The following is a 20,662-nucleotide window of genomic DNA, read 5'->3' as shown; positions in this document are numbered from 1 at the left end:
GGCGGATGTGTGGAGCCTTCGATTGGGCGGGTTAGGGTTTTGGGAAGGATTGCATAATCATTTAAGAATTATTTCTCGGCGAATTTGGCCTCATGAGAATTGTTAGGGGAATGCGAAAATTGGTCTGCGGTGAGGAAGGCGTGCTGGAGAATAAGGCATCGATCGGCTGGGGAAATGCTGTCACTTCTTCCATGGTCATAAATCGAGATAAAGGATGCTTCAGGCTCTGAACCTTTGAATGAAAACAAGAAGGACTGTCATCCTGATTCGATTGCAAGGGAGGAGCAGGCGGAGGTTATCGTCTCTAGGAGATTGAAGGTTCTTCTCTGTGTTCTTTATTTAATGGTTTTATTCATTTAAATGATATTGTATTCCATTGTTGATATATATATATATATATATATATATATAATGTTTAGATTATGAAGTCGCTTTGATTTGTGAAAATAATTTATGGTTTCATAATGTAAAAAATTGTAGGAATTTTTTTTAGTCGATAAAATTGTGAGATTTTATGTTGCTTAATGAATTTTATTTTCAGGAGATGCCTACTCAACATGATTGTTGAAATATTTATTTATTTCTTTATTTTTTAAGATTGAAAAATTCAAAAGATCAAGTTTGGAATGACTGGAGATACCTGCTGTATGCTTGTGAATTTCCACTGTTTGTAATTTTATAGGGTTGCTATTCTAGAAGGTCCTCAACAAGTCTGTTGCATTTTATATAAGCTTACTTGAGTCTTTCTTATAAGCTTACAAGTCTGTTGCATTCTTATAAGCTGATTTGGAATTGTAGCGATAGTTGCAGGTGCATTTTTCAATAAGCTTCTAGCTGCTCTGGGATTGTAGCAGATGTTGCAGGGTGTTGTTCAATAATCTTCTAGGTCTTCTCAGAGAGTTAATACTTTACTTTTTTTAAAAATTTAGGGATAATGAAACATTTATCCTTCGTAAGTAATAGAAGCCACCATTTGATATTCTGTTTCTCTATTTCATGTATCGCTTTCTTTACATGCTTATTTACTGTATTTTACACATTTCCCCCTTTATTTTAGTGAATGAAGCTGTTCTCCAGTTCACAAGTCTAAGTTTCTATGTAGCTCGAAAAGTGAGCCTTCAGTGGATGGGTATGGCATTTCATCTAAAGGAGATCTTTTCATTATTTTGTTACTGCTTTTTTCCAGATAACTTTCTGGGATAATTTGATGCCCTTTGAATGACATGATTGCTGATGCTGATGGTTCCTCTAAATAATAGATGAAACACTGTTTCCTGTGCATCAATATATTTCTTTGATGTCATTTCACAACTCATTAGATACATCACTTTTTTAGGTGGTTCCTATTGTTGTCTGTTTTCTAGGATTCCTTTCCGTGGATATTCCTGACTTTTATCTTTGCTTCTCTTCTATTGATGTCTTTTCTTGATATGAATTTCTTCTTTTCATCCTCCAATGTCGATTGCCTGCTTTTCCAACTTTTAGGTGCTCATCCAGGTTCTTAGATCCATTAAACAGTTTGATGATCCTTGGAAGGAAGGTACTGGGTTATCAACTAATTCCAAGTTGGAATTCTGTGAAGGACTTTTGCCATGCTGTAGTGATATATATAGAACAGGCAAACATTTTCACCTTTTGAGTGTTGTACGTTGAGTATTTGCAATCTGTTAACCTACCAAAACTACAGTTTTCATGTCTTAGGACAATAGAGAGCTGGATACTTGTCATAACATTTATTATAGTGTCATGTATCTGTTTGGAAATTTAGTAAAGTGGTTCTTCTTTTGAGTATGACTTGAGGCCCCTAAATCATGATTTAAATTGTTGGTCGGAGGACCGATGTTTACCTATTGATATTAATCACTGGTACAGAAGCATAGAACTCAGTATATCTGAATCATTTATATTTATTATATTGTTTTTTTCCGGTGACATGCATGGCACAGGTCGCTCTTGGTATCTTGTTACTGTACCTCTCTGATATTTTTTTTGAAACCAGTATTGAACTGCTATCGAAAACCATACCCTAAATAATTGCATGATGACAGACACTTCATGGGTAGAATATTTAGCTAAGGAGCAACTGAAGCAGTATCCTTTGTTTACAGAGTCTTACGCATGCAGGGCAGAACCACAATCTTCTGTGGCAAGTGAGTCCCTTCTGCATCTTATTTCGTTGAACTCTAAAGTTGACTGCATACATGGAGGAAAGCAAATGATTTCTTAACAGCGATGCCGTCATCATGGTCGTGATACTGAGATGGTGCTCATCAGCGGTGCGCAGACGGTTTTGTTTATGAGTTTTGGCTACATGCAGGTCATGGAAGCATATAGCATTTTTTGGTGATGATGTGGATTCTACAATCTGCTACCTGTTGGAGATGGAAGGCAGCTAAGCTGTGCATCTCCTGGTGGCAGAAACCGACACAAAGGGAGAGCAGTAGCAGAGTGAGTATTGGAGGTAATCTACCACTTGTAAACGATGCATTCTGTCTATTTCATATCAACATGCCACTCATAGCATGGATCGTTGATTCTCCTTCTGGTGACTCGTACTCTGCAGCAAGTTGGCATAAAAGAAAACTAATAATTTGCTTTCCTTTGTGAGTAAAACGTTAATGGTTTTTTTTCTATGCTTGCATAAGCGGGTAACATGTCCTAAATTTTTTTTATATGGTCCTTTGCTAGGTTTGTCACGTTCATACTGGTCCATGGTCAGAATGGTATGGATTCGACCTATTTTGACAAGGGGGAGGGGGGAATACGTCCGAAGAAGAAGAGGAAGAAGTGGAAAGGTAAAAAATAATAATAAAGGAAAGAAGCAGTACCGGAGCGGACGGTCGCATGGCGAGTTGGTCTGATTGGCAGTCAGACCGGTAAATATTGATCCTCAACGACCGAATCAATTGGTTTGTTATGGGTCTGTTTGATATCTTACGTAACCAAAGCTACTCATCCTGATGTGTGTTAAAAAAAAAAGCTTAGTGAGTGCATAATAATTCTGTCGACTGATGATTCGCATAAGCATCCTGCCACCCATCCGGATGTCTGGGTGCAGGAGAAATGCTATCGTTGAAGAAGGATCCAAGTCCAGACAATTATAACAGTGGTGCTTCCGATAAAATAACATATTGCTAATTCCACACTCGTAAGTAGGTGTATGCATATATATGAACCGGTTGAACAGTGGTGTTATTAATATTTATATAGTTTTGGAGTTTCCGATGAGACAGCTTTTGTACCTCTTCTCACCAAAAATTTCTTCTTGAGATGTTTGCTGAAAAAGACAGCGACAGCTTAAATTATTACCAACACAGATAGAGAGGCATCAGACATAGCATCTTTACAATTTTTTTTTTTTTCTTTCTTTGATTGATGGAACCCACCCTGGCCATAATAAGAAAATGGTGATATGTACGTATCGTTTCTCACTCGCAGGTGCCCCCCTCCGGCATCCCCTCCCCCCGGTAATAAAAGGAAGGCCGGAAAGTGCCTATCTTTCATCTCAAGTCCCACCCACCTGTCGTTTCGTTGGCATCATTCATGTGCCTACCCTGTGTCATTACAGTACAGTAGACCGGGAGATGGCTTAAGAGCTCGATGAAAGATTGATCACTCACTATCACCTGTTCGAACATTCAAAACAAATTACAGTGCCTCGTCGACTACTGTTTCCAGGAGGAGACTTTCCCACCGCCTGTCGTTTCGTTGGCACCATTCATGTATGTGCCTACTCACTTTCCCTGTGTCATTACATCTACAGTAGACCGGAGAGAAAGATTTAAGAGCTCGATGAAAGATTGATCACTATCACCTGTTCATTCAAAACAATTACAGTGCCTCGTCGACTACTGTTTCCAGGAGACTTTCCCACCGCCACCCCCACCCACATCCCCACCCCCACGGGGAGTAGCAGTGGAATCTCTGGTAGATAATAAAGACTGCAAGGGGAGATTGCCCGGAAAACCAGGAAGCTCGTCTTCCCTCCCTAACTCCGGAGTTTGGGTCCTTCCCAAATCAAATCAAACACAGGTCAAATCAAAAGCTCCTCCAGGAGAGGGGAGCTTGGTAGGTGGGATTTGAAAGCATGGCCGCAGATCCTCCCTTTCTTTTTTTTATCTTACATCGCTTTCCTCCGTTGCACACAAGGGGAACTGCAGTTACCTACTGTTAGCATGCAAAACAGGAGATTTAGAGGCACAGGTAGCATGCAGCTAATTCTATCTTCCCAAAACAGTTCTAACAGCTTAGCCTCCACTACTAACACATCGTGGATGGATGGAGGAGGCATTGGCCGGTTGGCAAGCACTGCCGCGAGCCTCATAACCATGAGGCGGAATGCAAAGGCCGGCGGTCGGAGGCCGGGCCGCACTCCAAGTTCACGCCGAATAATCTCAGTCGCTTTGCTTTGCCCCCAGGTGCTACTGCTGTGTTCTCCGCCGCGGCTTGCCTCGTCTCTCCTGCAGATGAACACAGCTCTGAGAAGACTAGCTAGCGAGTTATCTGACGTCACAAGGTCGCAAGGATCGTCTACCTGCATGACGAAGGCCGTCCTGTTGCACCGGAGCCTGACGTGAGCAGGCGCCGCTCGGGCTCACTGGATGAGGCCCTGCGGCCGTGCGGTGCACTCGGCTCCACGGCGCTTTCTCGTTGAGCCCGGTGGCGGTGCGAGCCGGTGACGGGGTCTCGTTTGCACCTTGGCGCCTGCACCCGATGTAGAGGCGGTCGCCGCCTCCTCGTGGACGCTGGAAGAGGACGACGTCGCCTGCGTCGAGCTTCTTCTCCTTGACGAAGCGGCTCCAGCCTTTGGTCAGCACGTAGCTCTGGCTGCTGCTCCAGTAGGAGTAGCGAAACCGCCACGGCTTGCCGGTCTCGTCCTCGAAGCTCAGCGCCAGGTCTTTCTCGCCCGAGTTGCCGTCGAGGGGGAAGTACTTCTCGGCGTGCTGTTTGGGTATCACCAGCCTGTTGAGCTTCCCCACGTCACTGGGAGTGAGACACTTCTCAAACATCTGCTCCCTCTCATGGTGGCCTTCTCTCTGCTCCAGTTGGCAGGGGTGGTGGTAGAGGTGCATGGCTGGCTCCCGAGGCCATGTTCCATGGTGATGCTGCTGCTGCTGTTGCTGTGACATTGGGTTCATGGACATGTTCCTAATGACTACAAGGCTATGCAAAAGAACAAGAGCTTAGAGGGTGTGCACACTGAAGCTGTAGCACATATTCTTAGGAATTTATAGACTCTTACGAAGAAATAATCATTCACTGTTCTTAATTCTGAGGAAAAGAAAATGAAGGGAGGGAGCTCAAAGTAGATGAGGTGATGAGCAATGATCAAGCAGGTTGTGTGTGGAGCTTGAGAAGTGAGAGAGAGAGAGAGAGAGAGAGGGTGTGACTGTGGCATCTTGTCAAACATCCACTGAGGGCTCAGGTAATCACTTTCCATGTGAGAGATGGTTGGGTCTGGTTAACTCCTGTACTGCGGTCATCTTATTGGTGGCATCTGCCCCATAAGAGTCAGGGTTTTCTGGGTGTTGCAAGCCATTTGTTTTGTCTTAAGCTGGTGCAAGTTCTGTGGAGTCAGATACACCTCTACCATTTTTTTGCAGATGCTCCAGTACTTGACCCAACTTTTCCTCTACCCCAAGTGCTCAGCTATGACTTATAATCCTACTGCTGAGTTAAGATCTGTTCCCGCAAGCAGACATCTTGTGCCTTCCCCACCTTTTCTCTCTCTCTCTCCATCCCCCCATCTCATTTCCCCTTAACCTTCACGCTTAACACCACCTTTCCTGCTGCAGAATCCCCATCTTGAAGCCAACTCCACATTTCCCTCCACTCCCTCACTGCCTGTGACTCGGTACTCTTCTCCTGCTTTTTTCCACTTAATCTTGCAGGTCTGCGTCTTCCTGATGATTTCTGTACATTTTGGCTTCTGTGACTCTCTCTCTCTCTCTCTCTCTCTCTCTCTCTTTCATGTTGTATTAATATAAGTGCATCAGGTGGGTCGCACGAATCATGACATACATCCGACGGTGTCGTTCCTCTTTCTTGCGTAAAGGCCAGCCCGACTCGAATCCATTTGTCGACCTACTCGCCCCCATTCGATCCGGACCGGTAATCTATTGCCCTTAACCCCCCGAGCCCGACTCAAGCCCGGTCTATATTTCATCCGTTGCATCCGATTCTCTCACCCATGCGGCCCAGCCCACAATATTCCCCGCTGACGTCACGTCACCGTCACGTCAAATCTAACTGGTACGAAAGCCACTTAACCCTCGAGCCCGACCGAAGCCCGGTCTAGATTTCATCCGTTGCATCCGACTGTCTCAACCATGCGGCCCAGCCCACAATTTCGCCCCTGACGTCACGTCACGTCAAATCTAGCTGGTACGATTACAATTCTAAGTTTTGGACGGCGTGTCGTTTAACACGTCGGGTTTATTAGGTCTACAGTGTCTGCTGCGGGATAAAGAAGGAACAACGATTGACGTACAGCCTGATTGATACCTATCGTCTGAATCATGATGAACTAACTCATCTCACCCTTATTTTACATGGTTCTTGCGCATAATTAAGATCCAGTACAATAAGCATACTTGCTGCAGCTTCGACTTCGTCCTTGTATAGCGGTTCATGGCTTCTGGGTTTCATGACTACAGCATCAACAAGATCTCCAATGGCTAATTGCAGCGCGGTTGCAGCTACACTTGGGAGGAGGTAAGCTTCTCAGATAGAAGATCAAGTTGATAAGACATATATATATACATATATATGGAGAGTATATGTGTGTGTGTGTGCGCAGGCTGGAAGGAAAGGTTGCGGTCGTTACTGGCGGAGCTGCCGGGGCCGGCGAGGCAACCGCCAGGCTCTTCGTTCACCATGGAGCGAAGGTGGTGATCGCTGACATCCGGGATGAGCTGGGCCTGTCCGTCGCGGCCAGCATCGGCACGGACGACGTGATCACCTACGTGCACTGCGACGTGGCCAAGGAGGAGGATGTCGGGAGCGCCGTCGACCTGGCCGTCGCCAAGTACGGCGGCCTCGACATCATGTTCAACAACGCCGCCATCATCGACCGCAACCGTCCAAGGATCACGGACGTCGACATCGCTGACTTCGACCGGGTGCTGGGCGTGAACGTGACCGGGGTGTTCAACGGGATAAAGCACGCGGCGCGTGTCATGGTGGCGGCGGCCGCGGCCGGGCGGCAACGGCGGCCCGGGGGGAGCATCATCAACAACGGGAGCGTGGGGTCGGTGATCGGAGGGGTGGCGCCTCACGCGTACATCGCGTCGAAGCATGCGGTGGTGGGGCTGACGAGGAGCGCCGCGGCGGAGCTGGGGCAGCACGGGATCCGGGTGAACTGCATCTCGCCCTTCGCGTACGCCACGGCGCTGGCCTGCGACTTCATCCACATGGACGCCGAGCGCTTGGAGGAGTGGATCGGCGGGGTCAGCAACCTCAAGGGACCGGTGCTGAGGGCGGAGGACGTGGCACACGCCGCAGTCTACCTGGGGAGCGACGAGTCCGGGTATGTAAGCGGCCACAACTTCGTCATCGACGGCGGCTTCACCACCGCGAACAATGCCTTTGGTCTATTCAAGCAGTGACGCCGGTTGTGTCCGGTCTTCAGTAGAACGGTGTGTGTCGGCAAGCGGCAATCGCTTCTGTTCATCGGTACTGAACGTTTCTATCAGAATAAAAGATGGGACGTCTCTCGTTGATCTGCGGTCCCGCAAATAATTATTACCCATTCAATCCGCAAATAATTATTCCTTTTTTTGTTTTTTTTTTCTGATGGGGCGGTACCGATCAAGTACGTCGAGGACCGACTGTTCTGGTTCGGCCGCACTCGAAATCTAAATCGATTCGATTCTGGTTCTGATCTTAGACGGTTTCGATTCCGAAATCGACGACGATTCGATTCGAACAAAAGCCATCTATTTTTTATTCTTAAATAATTTTTTTCTAAATATTTCTCCAAGTAATTATTTATTAAACTATTAAAAAGATATATTCATCATTTAAAGAGGTTTTTTTTATTGATTTGAAATAAAACTGAAATCGTCAATTCTAATTCCGATTTGATATGAAACCAAATATATATAATATATATATATTATCATCAAATACAAATAAATTAATACTTAGTAACATCTTCCATACTAATAAAAAATCCCCCTCGACTTCCAAATACTAAATAAAAGAAGGGTTATGTTCTCAAAATTATAACGCATCTCTTAGTCTTGTTTCTTTTGGGTGAGCAATGGCAAACACTTTTCTCATCAAAATGGCATGAATTGTTAGCACAGACTGTTTTGAATAGACCATCAAAAAGTTTCAGCCAATATGATCTCCAACCAACGGAATCAAAGCAAACTAAGAGCTCGAATTCTGACAATTGATGAACACCCAATTATTCTGACAAGAAACAGTGATTCAAGTAGACAAGTGATAACACCTGCACAAGAACACGAGGAAAAGCATCAGGTAGCAAATTTGTGCCTTCTGAATAGCCTCCATCAACCTTGAATTGTGAATATTAACTTCAAATAAGAATGTAAAATGGCATCAGATATGAAAACAGAAACAAATCAGCAAATGCGACTATTAAATGCTGCGACAAATACATAATATACAGCACCTAACAATTAAGAAGAGTTCTCACCTTGATGGAACAACTAAACTACAAAGAGTTCATCAAGAAGCAGAACCAAAAATGTTAGATCACCTAATGTCCAACAAAATTATACTTTCTGGTCTATGATAAATGTTTTCGGTATATCCAGAGAAGTCTACCATAACCATACTAGTAAGACATTAAAAAAAAGTGTATATATATGTATATAACATTTCTGGCCTTCGAACACTCCTGAGGCACCTATAACCCTCTTTCCATAGAAAAACCATGTCTGATCCGTAAGTTACTGCAGGTGGTATCACTTACAGAATGTACCAGGAAATCATTTACAAGTTTCCATGAGCTGCATCAGAAAAGCTTACTAAATGGTAAAAACAGATGCAAAATATGGTTGCCAACTGCAAGCCATCCTAAGCAAGAAGATATTATACTAAGGGATGTATTTAACATTCGTAACACGATCACATCTTTTTTCGGTTTACAAAATATAGTTGTTCGGTTATTAGAGTTAGGGGTTGCTACGAGTAAGAGAAAACATGAAATTGGATAACTAACTAGAGTAGATATTTACATTGTCACAATTTAGTAGTTCCACCAAGTTCCATTATAACAACCAAATCAAGCCATGAAATGTAAATACCAAATAATCCAAACATACCCTATGACTTTGACAGTCTTATTCCTGCACAAACCACGGAATGGGAAAGAAAGGAGCAATGGTGAAGTAGTGGTGAACGGTGATTAGCAAAGAACTACTTCTACAGAACACACTTTCATACATCTAAAAGAAGACAAGATTTATGGATTCAATAGGGAAGCCATCCAGAAGCATCCCTCTATCAAAAACTATGAATTCAAGTCCATTCGATCATCCAAACATAATCACACCTTTTTTCTTGTACGAGTTATGGACATTTCACTCTCTCTCTTTGTTTTATATATCATGATACTATATAGCATAGATCAGTTTCAATGGTTTGAATAATTGGTTTCTGATATCATAAATGGGACATGTGCTTAAATAAATAAATATGAAACTTAGGCAAGACAAAAATTTCTTGAAAAATAATCCACCAAAATTCTAATATTAATTTGTTTTCTAACATCCAATCCACTAAACACAACACTTCATTGGGTTATGTCGATGCAGTGCCTAGGATCTACTGCCACAATTCACAAGTAGCATTAGAGCCATCGGTGTTAGATTCATGTAACAGTCCAAAGGAAAGGTCACCATTCTTTGAAAACTAGGGTATGGTAAGAACAATTCACCACTGAATGGAAGTCAATAATAGTAGTTCATCAATTCTACTAACTCCAGTTGCATTGGTTTTTAGATGCATGGTTATATGACATCAGATATACCAAGAGTATCCCTGAATGGTTGGAAAAACATTCAAATTTCTACAGGAAACATAAAGCTGACTCCTAACAATTTATCCATCGCGACAATTTCTGAAAAGTCTACAACACATTAGCTACAGAAGTACAAAATTACCAATTCATTGTCAAATAGGAGGCCATAGATTTTAGTAAACAAAGCTAAACCTTTTAAAACATTTAGTATGGAGAAATAATAAGTGCATTATATATACGTACAGCGAGCAAGAAGTTGAACCAATGGATTCGTACAAGGGAAAACGAAAGTAAATATCCGTTAGAACTGTACTATGAACACAATCTACTGTGAAACGGAACATTATAGCTAGACCAAAAGACAGACAAAGATCTATTAACAACAGATAGCCATAATCTCACAAGGAATAGAACATAAGAGGCATTCGTACTTGCTAAGTTGGTGCTACAACAAAAGGCAATCTCAGGTGCTTGCATGAGGCACTCAAAGCAATCACACAACTAGTCTTAGAAAGATAACATAACCACACTGTTTGTTTCTTTAAACAGACCATCTACTGAATACTTACCAAAAGATCATTTTGAGACCAAGAGAACTTCTGGTTTCTTCGGCTTGCTTGGAGTGTTAGGTTTTGATGAATTGCTTGGGGCAATTTCAGGTTTTGCTGCCTTCCTCGCACTCTTATCCAGCTGAATCAAGCTACGGGAAGCCAGGATGGCCTGTGGCAGCAGATCATGCAAAGCTCGAGCATAGACACAACGCACTGCCATAGACGCCGAATCCCTCACCTCTTGGGGATTCAGAGGTGCTAGAAGACAGTGCCCTAAAATCCTAAGCACCGGCTGCAAAAGCTCCCAAGGGAGAGGAACCCTCGACCCCCTCCTCGAGGCGCCACCTCCTTCGTCCTCCCCATCACAGTGATTGCCATTAGGACCCTCCTGGATTGCTAATTTCCTCATCTCCTCGGCAGCGCCTCCAATTCCTCCGTTGTCCTCGAAAAATATCCTAACCTGGGGCGACGAGGAGGACGAGGACGGGGACGAGGAGCAGAGTGAGGATCGATTCAGGTCATCATCATCGAGCTCGAAGCGGCAGGGGCAATCCTGGCCAGCCCAGGCGGCGACGAACTCGCAAAGATCTATTTTTGAGCGACTGGGCATGAAGGAGATGCTCTTGTAGTACGAATCAAGCGCCACGGCGACGATGCAAGCACGCTTCGTGGACTTGACGGCGATTTGGGGCTCGAGAGGGGGGGAGAGAATGCCGACGGAGGGTCGAGGCGGAGGCGCAGTGGCGGCAGATGGGGGCTGGCGGGAGGGGGCAGAGGGGCGGGGGGTGTGGTAGAGGGAGGGGAGGGAGAGGTCGGGAACGGAGACAAGGACGGGCTTTCCAGCGCGGGCTTTGACCTCGGCGGCGTATAGGGCAAGGAGGACGGCCTCAAACCCGGCGAGAGAGGGCGGGTTGGCGGCGGAGGATGAGGAGGAGGATGAGACGACGCGGGAGAGATAATGGCCAGCGAGGAGGGGGAGGAAGGAGAGGGCAACTAGGCGGAGGTCGGAGTCGGAGGACTGGAACGTGTCATAGAGCCAGTGGCAGAGGGGGTCATCGCCGGATCCAGAGGAGGGGGCGGAGAAGGCGGCGGAGAGCGCGGCGTAGGCTAAGGGGGAGTCAAGGAGGGAGCGGGCGGGGCGGTCGGAATCCGCCAGCGAGGCAAGGTCCGGCGAGGACAGCACGGAGGCCAGGGACAAGATCCGGGAGCGGGCTCGGGAGATAGACTCCCACCACGACTGCGTCGCACTCGCTGCGGGGGCGCCGCCGCCTCCCTCGTTACGGTTCGACACGGGGTTCTCCGTGACATCCACGGCTGTAGAAGTGGTCGTGATGGTGGTGGAGGAGGAAGGGGAGCCGGCGGCGGTCGGCATCGGGCGGTGGAGAGCGATTAGGCGAAGTCAGCGTAACCCCCTCCTCCTCGTCGGTGAGATCGGGTTGGTTTCTACGGGCCCTGAAAAGACCAGTATTGGTCACGTGCATATCACGTGAATGCTCTTCGAAGATGACCGTGCGCTGCTTCGCTCAATTTGACTCGTAGACTTCACTCAGAAACAGTAAACTACGAGACGAAGCAGTAATCGCTTTCCTCTGTTTCTTCGGAGATAGCATTTCTCTATGAGAAGGACCAAATGAGACAGCCAATTCTTTACTGAAAGATTGTATAGCAATCAATTCTTTACTGCTCACAGTCACAAGAAATAGCTTTTCCTCAAGTGTTTAAGAGCTCAGAGATGAACTCATGGAATCATGAGATCTGATACAGATGGAAGAAGAGATACATATATGTATACAGACTTCACATAGTTATGAGAACATCAATCTGAATTCCACACATTAGATTCAACTTGTGACAGTTCTATTCAATAAGCCCCTCAAACCAATCAATATACATACACAACAGACCTTCCTCAGAGAACAGAGCTTACTACTAATCCAGGAGAACACATCAAGCACCAAGCTTTACACAAGCAAACTGACCTCAAAACCTTGTTTACATAGTGAGGAGTGACATCGGCGAAATCGCCTTTGCACTGAGCTGCTTCTTGAATGGATGATCAGCCTTATCATAGATGAGAACCTATGTTCAGAGATCATTTCGACTGGATCATTACAATTAAGTGTGTCTTCTTGCTTTGTCGACTAGATTTCAGATTTTGTGCTGTTTTCACCAGGCTCAGTGACTTGTCTTGCCGATAATCTTACTTTATACTGAGGACTGTTGGAATATGGTTGCCCGATACGTCCTGCTCGATGCTCCTGATTTTGACAATGCAACCAAATAAATTTGGATGTGATACATCAATCAAACCAAATCAATCCAGTTCTAGCTAATAACAAAAATAGCATATGTAGCAAGATTGATATAAAAATCATGTTGTCGCGCCAAATTTTCTCCTGACTAGAGTAAACAAGCAACTCATGATCATTCATACATGTTCCATTTACAGCAATACCTACATAACGAAAAACTTGATACACAACATTCTTCAGGAACAAAATAGGTTGCTTCAAGTTCTTAGCTCAATGTTTCTGTAGTGCCAGATTAAAAGAGAATGCAATAGAAACTAACGGAGTGATGCTTTACATGAAAATGAAAGCAATATTCTCCAAGTATATTAGTAAGTCAGGCCGAAGGATGAGAAGACAATTTGAGGGACACACAAATAAACACATAAAAGAACAATGTTAAAACTAGCATGCATAAGGAACATCTTACGAGCGTCAACAATAGACGACAATGAGAAGAAGCACAAAAATCTAATAGACTTTCATGACATTAGATCTCTAATCTATGATTGACTCACATCTTGGTAGGGGAAATCATCAACTTCAAGCATGTGTATTACATGCCCCATCTTTGGCCTTTGTTGCGAATCAGGATCCACACATCGCAGTGCGACTAAAAGTGTCTTCTTTAATGTCCTCGACAAAGGTTTCTCAGCCATCTTTGGATCCACGACTTCGTCAGTATTTCGATTACTGACCATGGTCTTAATCCACTCTATCAGATTAACCTGTAAAAGAGCCACCAAATTTGTAGAAATAAGCACACACAAACTTTGGAAGCATGCAGAACCAACACTAACCTCGCCAGGAGGCCTGCTATAATCGACTGGCCTACGACCAGATATGATCTCCATGATAAGTATCCCAAAGCTATAAACATCACTCGTCTCATTCAACATACCAGTACTGGCATACTCAGGAGCCACATAACTGTCAGGAAGGAACAAATCAGAGTTAGAAATCTTCAATTCTTACTTAGTTGCTATGTGGAAGGAAGGAAAGAAAGAAACATCAAAGGAAGCAGCATTTGGATCAACCCAAAAGTTCCCATCACGCGTGTCGTGACATAGTTTCTTCCTGTGCCTAACAGCTTCGCAAGGCCAAAATCAGAGAGCTTGGGAGTCCAGTGCTTGTCGAGCAGGATGTTGCTCGATTTAATGTCGCGATGAACTACTTTGGGTTCAAGTCCTTCATGCAAGTACAGTAGCCTGCAATTTCCACAATTTACGTCTCAAGATGAATCGACAAACGGTGCTATGGCCAAAAAAATTAAGGCTTTTCTGATACCCTTTTGCTGTTCCAAGCATGATGTTCATCCGGATGTCCCAGGTAAGAGGGCTGCTTGGTCCAACATCTCCATGGAGCCACTGTTCGAGGTTCCCGTTGTCCAGGTATTCATAGACAAGCATCCTAAATGGCAAACGAACCACAAGGTTGGAAGAATGCACAAAAGAAGCACCCAAATGTTGCAATTGGAGTAGATGAGGGAATACCTTTGAGCACCTTCCACGCAGTATCCCAGTAACCTCACTAGATTCTTGTGGCGGGCGCGGCCGATGGCTTCGACTTCGACCTTGAATTCCTTCTCTGCCTGCCCCCTGGAACACAATCTAATCGGTCAGAGATGCAGCACACACAAATGGGTCTCTCTGCCTGCAATGTGAGCTTGGATTGAGTTCTTGCATTCCTACTGTGCCCAATTACAAGACATGAGTACCATACTTGTTGTTCAGCAAGTTCTTCACTGCAATCTGAGTGCCGTCTTCCAAGATGCCGTGGTAGACGGTTCCGTATCCGCCTTCTCCGATCACATTCTCGTCGGAAAAGTTGTCGGTGGCCACCTCAAGCTCCCTGAGAGTGAACCACAGCCCCCACCCCAGGCGGGACACCTCCGCCGGGACGGCGGCAGCCTGGTCCGTGGGACGGTTACCGAGCGGCGAGCCGCCTCCCTCACTTTTGCCACGCTCAGGGGAGGCGACACGAGCTTTCTGGACAACGACTGGGCTCTCATCTTCCTTCTGTTTGACGGATCGAGGAGATGTAACAACGCCGGAGGTCTGAGAAGGATCGACGCGAACTTCTTGGATTTCTTTGGATGTAACGGGGATGGTGGCGGTGGTCCGCCGGGAGGAGGCATTCTTGCGCATGAGGCTGAGGCAGAGAGAGAGAAGGAAGAGGACGAGGAACCCCGTACCGGCGCAGATGCTGATTACGACCCACAGGCGGAGCCCAAAGATGTTTGTGCGCGCCGAGAGCTCGTGATCCGACATGCTTGAAGGGCCAGGGAAGCTCTCTGCTCCAGAAGAATCCTGAGGGAAAGATTGGATTCTGAAGAGGAAGCTAATGGTGAAAGAGAACTTCTTCCGCTAAAGATTGAATCTTGAAGGGAGTGGTGGTGGCATTATGGATAAGAAGAGTAAGAAGACGGCAGTTCTTTTCACTGCGTCGTGGATAGGAAGATGCTAAATCTGAGAACATGGTACCAGACATGCATGGCTGCAAGAAATGTTCAGCAGCAGTGCATGAAGTAAAGAAAGGAGCAGGTGTGTATGATTGAAGAAAAAGGAGGAAGAGGGATGTGAGCCATTAGAGAAGATGGTACTTGAAAGACAGATGGAGATGACAAGAAAGTCACTTGGAGAGAGAGAGAGAGAGAGAGAGAGAGAGAGAGAGGTGAAGAGGTTGCAGGTGTCACGGTTTGGGACCTACATGGAGCAACGGAAGCCTCCACCCCGCAAAAGGACACTGCAGAATACTGGGATTAGTTGCGCAGTAACCATTGTGGGGGAGAGTGATCTTTGAGGCCTCGAATCAACTCACAGAACATGACAGGTTAGGGGGATATCATCGAAATGAACATTCTATTTTCACCCTTGTGTTTATAGTGAAAACTCAGAAAGAGTTTGTTCTTCTTAGCATCCCTATGATAGATAAAAAGCATAACTACAATCATGTCTCTACAAACTTCACTTCTACTTTGTTGTACAATACTTCATTCGTCCTTTTTGCTTGTGCTGAGGACAAAATAACCAAAAGCCTACAGAGAATAATAAGAATGTTGTGTGTGATGTTCATCACACGATATGAGAGTTGGTCATGTCGGAAATCCCTACTTCAGCTGCAAGAGGGGATGGAGTGAAGTCCTAAAAAGGTAGCTTCGTTGACGGAAAGAGAAAAAACAATGCATGTATGTACGATTGCAGGGAAATAAGCTTTTGGATTTGAATGGAAGAAAGATGTAGATGACATGATTACGTCGCTCTTTACTCACCCCTTCCTTGAGCTTTAATCCATGAATAATTTCTGTGGCAGCAGCACATCGATCCAAGCTTAACCACTAACCAGTATTGCCCACCACCCAAAGCAATCCATGGCTTTTGGAATGGGAACAAGACTCGGTTGTTGGATTGGTGCCATCACATCGTTTGGTAGTGTCCTCCTCCTCCGTCATGGATTTAAGTCCAACCTGTGGTTTCCTTTATGCTTGAAATAGTAACTCTTTTCCTTGGATATGTAACCAATACGTGTTGTGTGCAGAAAACCAGTGGAAATTCCTAAACATTCTACAAAAAGAATATGCAAATCAAGTAAACACACACATAAAACAGTACCCTAATAAATTAAAGGAAGAAAAAAAGGGAGAACTGATCCACACATTACGTGATGCAATAAACATAATCAATGGATAAGTCAGTCACATGGCAGGTTATTGGTGGAAGAATGATGCACTAGAAGAGTAGGGGGCCATGGCAAGCTGTACCGCATGACAAAGCAGGAAAAAGTAATGGCTTACAGGCAGCGGCGGCTGCTTCTCCCTGGTTCTCGGTGAGGGCAGTGGGGTATACTGACACCAACCTTGGAGAGATTGATGAGGCAATGGATTATGTTCAACCTTGGATAAGGATTCTAACTTATATTGTAGATAATGCAAAACATACAAAAGAATCCAATATAACAACATAGGGCCCAATTTATAGTTCCTGCTTCATCTCCAAACCAAAGGTCATGTTCTTTCACCAAGAAAAGAAAGAGTTGGTAATGTTACCTGATGGAAAACAATTAAGCAATGATTCTTTTCTCTGCCAAAGAAGGAAGCAATGGCGTTATTTTGCATGTCATAGGTACAGTATATGAAATAAATACTACAATAAAACAATTACTTCTATGTTAGTTCTACAGCATCTCAATACCAAGGTAATCATAATCCACCAGCTCACTAGTGTTCCTGGTGATAGGTTCAAACCTGGCCTTCCTAGTGTATCTATAAAACAAAGGTGGGGAGTGCCACGGCATGCTTCAAGAACGTAAAGGTGAGATCTGAGCTTGTCAACCACACGAGTGATATCAGAAGAGGACTCTAGATTCATACTGAAATTGATCCACCTATTTCATTCATGGTTTCCATACACGCACTGTGCCATCAACAGTAGATTCATACTTAAATTGATCCACCTGTTTCATGGTTTCCATACGCGCACCGTGCCATCAACAGATGATGTAAGCATACAACATTCTTTTGGATGATAATTCACACTCGTGACCTGAAAGAAGAAGTAAATTATGTTAATCCCAGTGACAAGTTACTTGATTACTATACATTTTACCGCATGAGAAAACAGACCACAAAAGACTAACCAAAATCTAGCATTCCACACGTCACTCCTAGTGATCCAATTGTAACATCAACTAATATGTTTGCAAAAATGAGAAACATATCTTAAAAGGAGTGCGAAGCACCCATTGTCTCATAAGGCTGCATCTATGTAACAACATAAAGAATCTGTCTGATGTCAGCCTAATAAGCATAGAAAGAGCTTATTTTCCGACAAAATTTTATGAGGATGTTAAACAGTTGAAACTTTCAATTGGATGACTGAAGCTTAAGCTTACATAAGGACAGAAACAGGATTCTAAGCCATATAGCTTAAGCTGTTAGTAAATGGCTCAAAGTTGAACAAGAGGTTAATGGTGGTACGAGCCTTCTGCTATTCGGCAGCACAGGGAGTGGGTGTATGACCCATGTCATGAGTCTTACCGTCTTTCGCGGGTCAGGGATGGAGTGACCCCCAAAACAACAGCCATCACAGCAGCTATGGCCAACCGCAGCCAGGTGGCCCAGGTTGCAAATGACAATGGCCCAATGCCAGTGGTGTTGGTAGGGGGGTCATCGCTAGACCCTCCAAACTTATCAGCCACTTCACCCTCTTCCTCCACCATGATGCTGTTATCCTCGCCACCAACGATATAAAGGAGTGGCCCGGTCAGTACTCCGTTGCCTTCATATGGTAAGAGGAAGAGATCTACCTAGTGGCGGATACAGTAAATTGATCATGGAATATAACCCAACGGTGAGGTATGGTGAAGCCTCATTTAAGTATGGTGAAGTATTTAGCTCTTCCATTTGGTCATTTATGAGATTTACAATGCTGCCTAGTTCCGGTACATCTATCGACTAAAACAATGGTCTTGGATAGGCTACATCTACAATCTCATAAACCATCCAAACAAGAGTGACATGATGAAATATTATAAAGATGCACTTTTAGACCTTTCACCTTTCTTGACTGTTTGAGAGGATTTCTGAGTGTCTGATGGACTTTTCACAAACATACGGCCCATCATATTGATGATTCATTAGTAAACTAAATATCATATGCATTCCCACGTGCACAAAGAACTAGCATTAACATATTGATACATTAAGGTGTGACAAGAAATAAGGTCGGCATGCATCACCATGTTATCAAAAAACGAGAACATCTATTCTTACAATCTAAAATGTACAGATATAAGTAAGGCCTATACTATTCAACAAATAAAAACATGAAGCCAAGAGATTACCACAGAGCGATGAGCTTTGAAACTTGAAGCTACAGATGCATCTACTAGATCCCAGAAGAAAATTGTCCCATCCTCGGATCCACCAGTAACATGTGCATCAGTGTTGGTTAGACAACAATCCATCTTGTAAGACTACAGCACAAGATAAAACTAATAACAGTTAATAAGGCTATAGTTATTCCGGTCTCATGATCAACAAAGCAAGATGGAAGAACAGTTAAAAAGTGACAGAGTAAATAACAATAACAAAAAGAGCAAGTGACATCAACATAAACAAGTGTACACATTTTTAGACCTTGCAGGTATGGCCCTTGTACTCTTGTAGAAGTTCTCCAGTGGACCTGTTGTGGATAGGGAAAACACAGTTAAAGGAAAAACATATCAACATGCACCAAAGGTTAGTATTAGAGACATTGGAGAGTTACCTGTCCAGAAGACGTAGAGTTGAATCCAAGCAACTTGCTAAGACGCAATTGCCATCATTCGACAATGAAATACAGTTGACAGCCTGCCCCAAATTGTCAACTAATTCTCTTCATTCGGAATGGAGGAAAGCATTAGACAAACACCCAATCTGATGCAATTTGAATGTGGCGGGAATTTTTTTAATCAAGGGAAACTCACCTCCCGATTCGTATGTCAAACGTGCGAACAGTTCCATCAACACTTCCAGCAATAATTTCAGTTTTTGTCAAACAAACAGACATCACGCTGTCTTGAAATGTATCAATGATCTGAGAGGTTCATGCGCGAGCTTTAGTGCAAGACTCAATAACAACAAAGATTTCTTTTTTCCTTATTTTCCTTCAATATGAATAAATGTGATGTGGAACCTGAAATCAACTCGCAAGAGAGCATGGAAGTTGACCTGAATGGGCTCTGTACTCTGGGATCTGCAATCCCACGCACGAACGGATTGATCATAGCCAGCCGACACTACGACTGAGTCATACGCATTAAACTTCACAGCATTCACCTAAAGAATTAGGAATCAAAGATATAACATACATTGGGTAACGTCATCTGAAAGCACGATCAAGCGATCAGACACAATCTCTAGAAAATGATCATTTCCTTCGGCAACTTACTGATACCAGTGTTAGTGATAACGAAGAAGACTAATGTGCGCGAGCAGCCCTCGATTTCGAGGCACCCGAAACAGAGCAATGCTCATCCACCGAAACCCTAATCCCTAATCAAGAAACCCATCACACAGGCGCGATGCGACCCGATTGCCCATCAATACAAATACACGAAACCCTAATGCCCGAAGTGGGAGGAATCCGTCCCGGGAGAGGAGTAGACGGCGGCATGAGGACTCACCTCACTGTCGTGGCCTCGAAACTTGCGGATGACGCGGCCGGTGGAGACATCCCAGTAGAATATCTGGCGATCACCGCCGCAGGAGCACAGCTTCGCGTTGTCCCTGCGGCGACAACAACAACATCAAGAACTTTTCTTTGATCCAGAGGGGAAGTAAGAGAAAGAGGGAGGGAGGACGGACGAGGTAACATGGACGTCACGGATCTCGCGCCCGTGCGACTTGTATGTCTTGATGTGGATGCCCCGGTGGGGATTCCAGAGGCGGAGGGTACGGTCCTTGCCGCAGCTGAGGCAATAGTTCCCGTCCCCGTTGAACCGGACGGCCAAAACCGGCCCCTCGTGCCCCTTCAGCACGTTCGCCTCCTTCCGCGGCAGCTCCACCCCGCCGCTGCCCCCGCTCGCCATCGACTCCGCGCTCTCAACTCTTCCCACGACTGCGACGACACGCACAGAGGTGTCGACGGAACCACGTGGTCTCTCTTCTAATCGGATTCGGATGAAGAAGTATCGGGTATCGGATTCGAATTCGGATTCGGAATCATCGCGCTTGGATTGTATGGTTGGGGTAGCCATGAAAAATGACATGGCGCAGGTGATAAGGTCGACCGTAATTTAGGGGACCCATGAGAGACACAGCCAGTTTTGGACCTCGTGATGAGGATCAG

The 20,662-nt window shown here is 44.8% G+C and overlaps 5 protein-coding genes and 1 long non-coding RNA gene across 7 annotated transcripts; 2 read left to right on the top strand and 4 right to left on the bottom strand.

Annotated features, from left to right (window-relative positions):
- The first annotated feature begins 324 nt into the window (after positions 1-324).
- Positions 325-3,241, top strand: LOC103987699 (uncharacterized). Of its 2 annotated transcripts, XR_001978540.2 has the most exons (3): positions 330-1,129; positions 2,049-2,461; positions 2,689-3,241. It is a non-coding gene; the product is annotated as an uncharacterized LOC103987699 (long non-coding RNA). The 2 variants fall into 2 exon arrangements; XR_001978539.2 differs by having other exon boundaries at positions 325-2,461.
- A 1,079-nt stretch (positions 3,242-4,320) lies between these two features.
- On the bottom strand, positions 4,321-5,144 carry LOC103988381 (B3 domain-containing protein Os11g0156000-like). Its single transcript, XM_009406916.3, has 2 exons — positions 4,535-5,144; positions 4,321-4,460 (listed from the first exon to the last, which is right to left on the bottom strand). The coding sequence occupies exons 1-2, from the start codon at positions 5,142-5,144 to the stop codon at positions 4,321-4,323; spliced, it is 750 nt and encodes a 249-aa protein (XP_009405191.3).
- A 1,408-nt stretch (positions 5,145-6,552) lies between these two features.
- Positions 6,553-7,755, top strand: LOC135676227 (secoisolariciresinol dehydrogenase-like). Its single transcript, XM_065187168.1, has 2 exons — positions 6,553-6,714; positions 6,800-7,755. Exons 1-2 carry the CDS (start codon positions 6,647-6,649, stop codon positions 7,605-7,607), a joined length of 876 nt encoding a protein of 291 aa, XP_065043240.1. The 5' UTR covers positions 6,553-6,646; the 3' UTR covers positions 7,608-7,755.
- Positions 7,756-8,080: 325 nt separating this feature from the next.
- On the bottom strand, positions 8,081-11,996 carry LOC103987697 (uncharacterized). The gene is made up of 2 exons (XM_009406076.3): positions 10,564-11,996; positions 8,081-8,458 (listed from the first exon to the last, which is right to left on the bottom strand). The coding sequence occupies exon 1, from the start codon at positions 11,915-11,917 to the stop codon at positions 10,571-10,573; it is 1,347 nt and encodes a 448-aa protein (XP_009404351.2). The 5' UTR covers positions 11,918-11,996; the 3' UTR covers positions 8,081-8,458; positions 10,564-10,570.
- A 282-nt stretch (positions 11,997-12,278) lies between these two features.
- On the bottom strand, positions 12,279-16,766 carry LOC135676224 (probable serine/threonine-protein kinase At1g01540). The gene is made up of 9 exons (XM_065187165.1): positions 16,627-16,766; positions 16,105-16,396; positions 14,556-15,142; positions 14,327-14,431; positions 14,121-14,243; positions 13,871-14,041; positions 13,634-13,763; positions 13,352-13,561; positions 12,279-12,803 (listed from the first exon to the last, which is right to left on the bottom strand). Exons 3-9 carry the CDS (start codon positions 15,101-15,103, stop codon positions 12,687-12,689), a joined length of 1,404 nt encoding a protein of 467 aa, XP_065043237.1. The 5' UTR covers positions 15,104-15,142; positions 16,105-16,396; positions 16,627-16,766; the 3' UTR covers positions 12,279-12,686.
- Positions 16,767-16,882: 116 nt separating this feature from the next.
- LOC135676225 (uncharacterized) lies at positions 16,883-20,449 on the bottom strand. The gene is made up of 8 exons (XM_065187166.1): positions 20,179-20,449; positions 19,998-20,100; positions 19,543-19,650; positions 19,299-19,408; positions 19,100-19,207; positions 18,970-19,015; positions 18,675-18,806; positions 16,883-17,374 (listed from the first exon to the last, which is right to left on the bottom strand). Exons 1-8 carry the CDS (start codon positions 20,400-20,402, stop codon positions 17,291-17,293), a joined length of 915 nt encoding a protein of 304 aa, XP_065043238.1. The 5' UTR covers positions 20,403-20,449; the 3' UTR covers positions 16,883-17,290.
- Between the last annotated feature and the right edge of the window lie 213 nt (positions 20,450-20,662).

This window comes from Musa acuminata, chromosome BXJ1-6, assembly GCF_036884655.1.
Source record: "Musa acuminata AAA Group cultivar baxijiao chromosome BXJ1-6, Cavendish_Baxijiao_AAA, whole genome shotgun sequence".
In the NCBI taxonomy this organism is placed as follows: domain Eukaryota; kingdom Viridiplantae; phylum Streptophyta; class Magnoliopsida; order Zingiberales; family Musaceae; genus Musa; species Musa acuminata.
The sequence above is the reverse complement of the archived record's forward strand: the minus strand, read 5'-3'. Positions and strand labels throughout refer to the sequence as shown.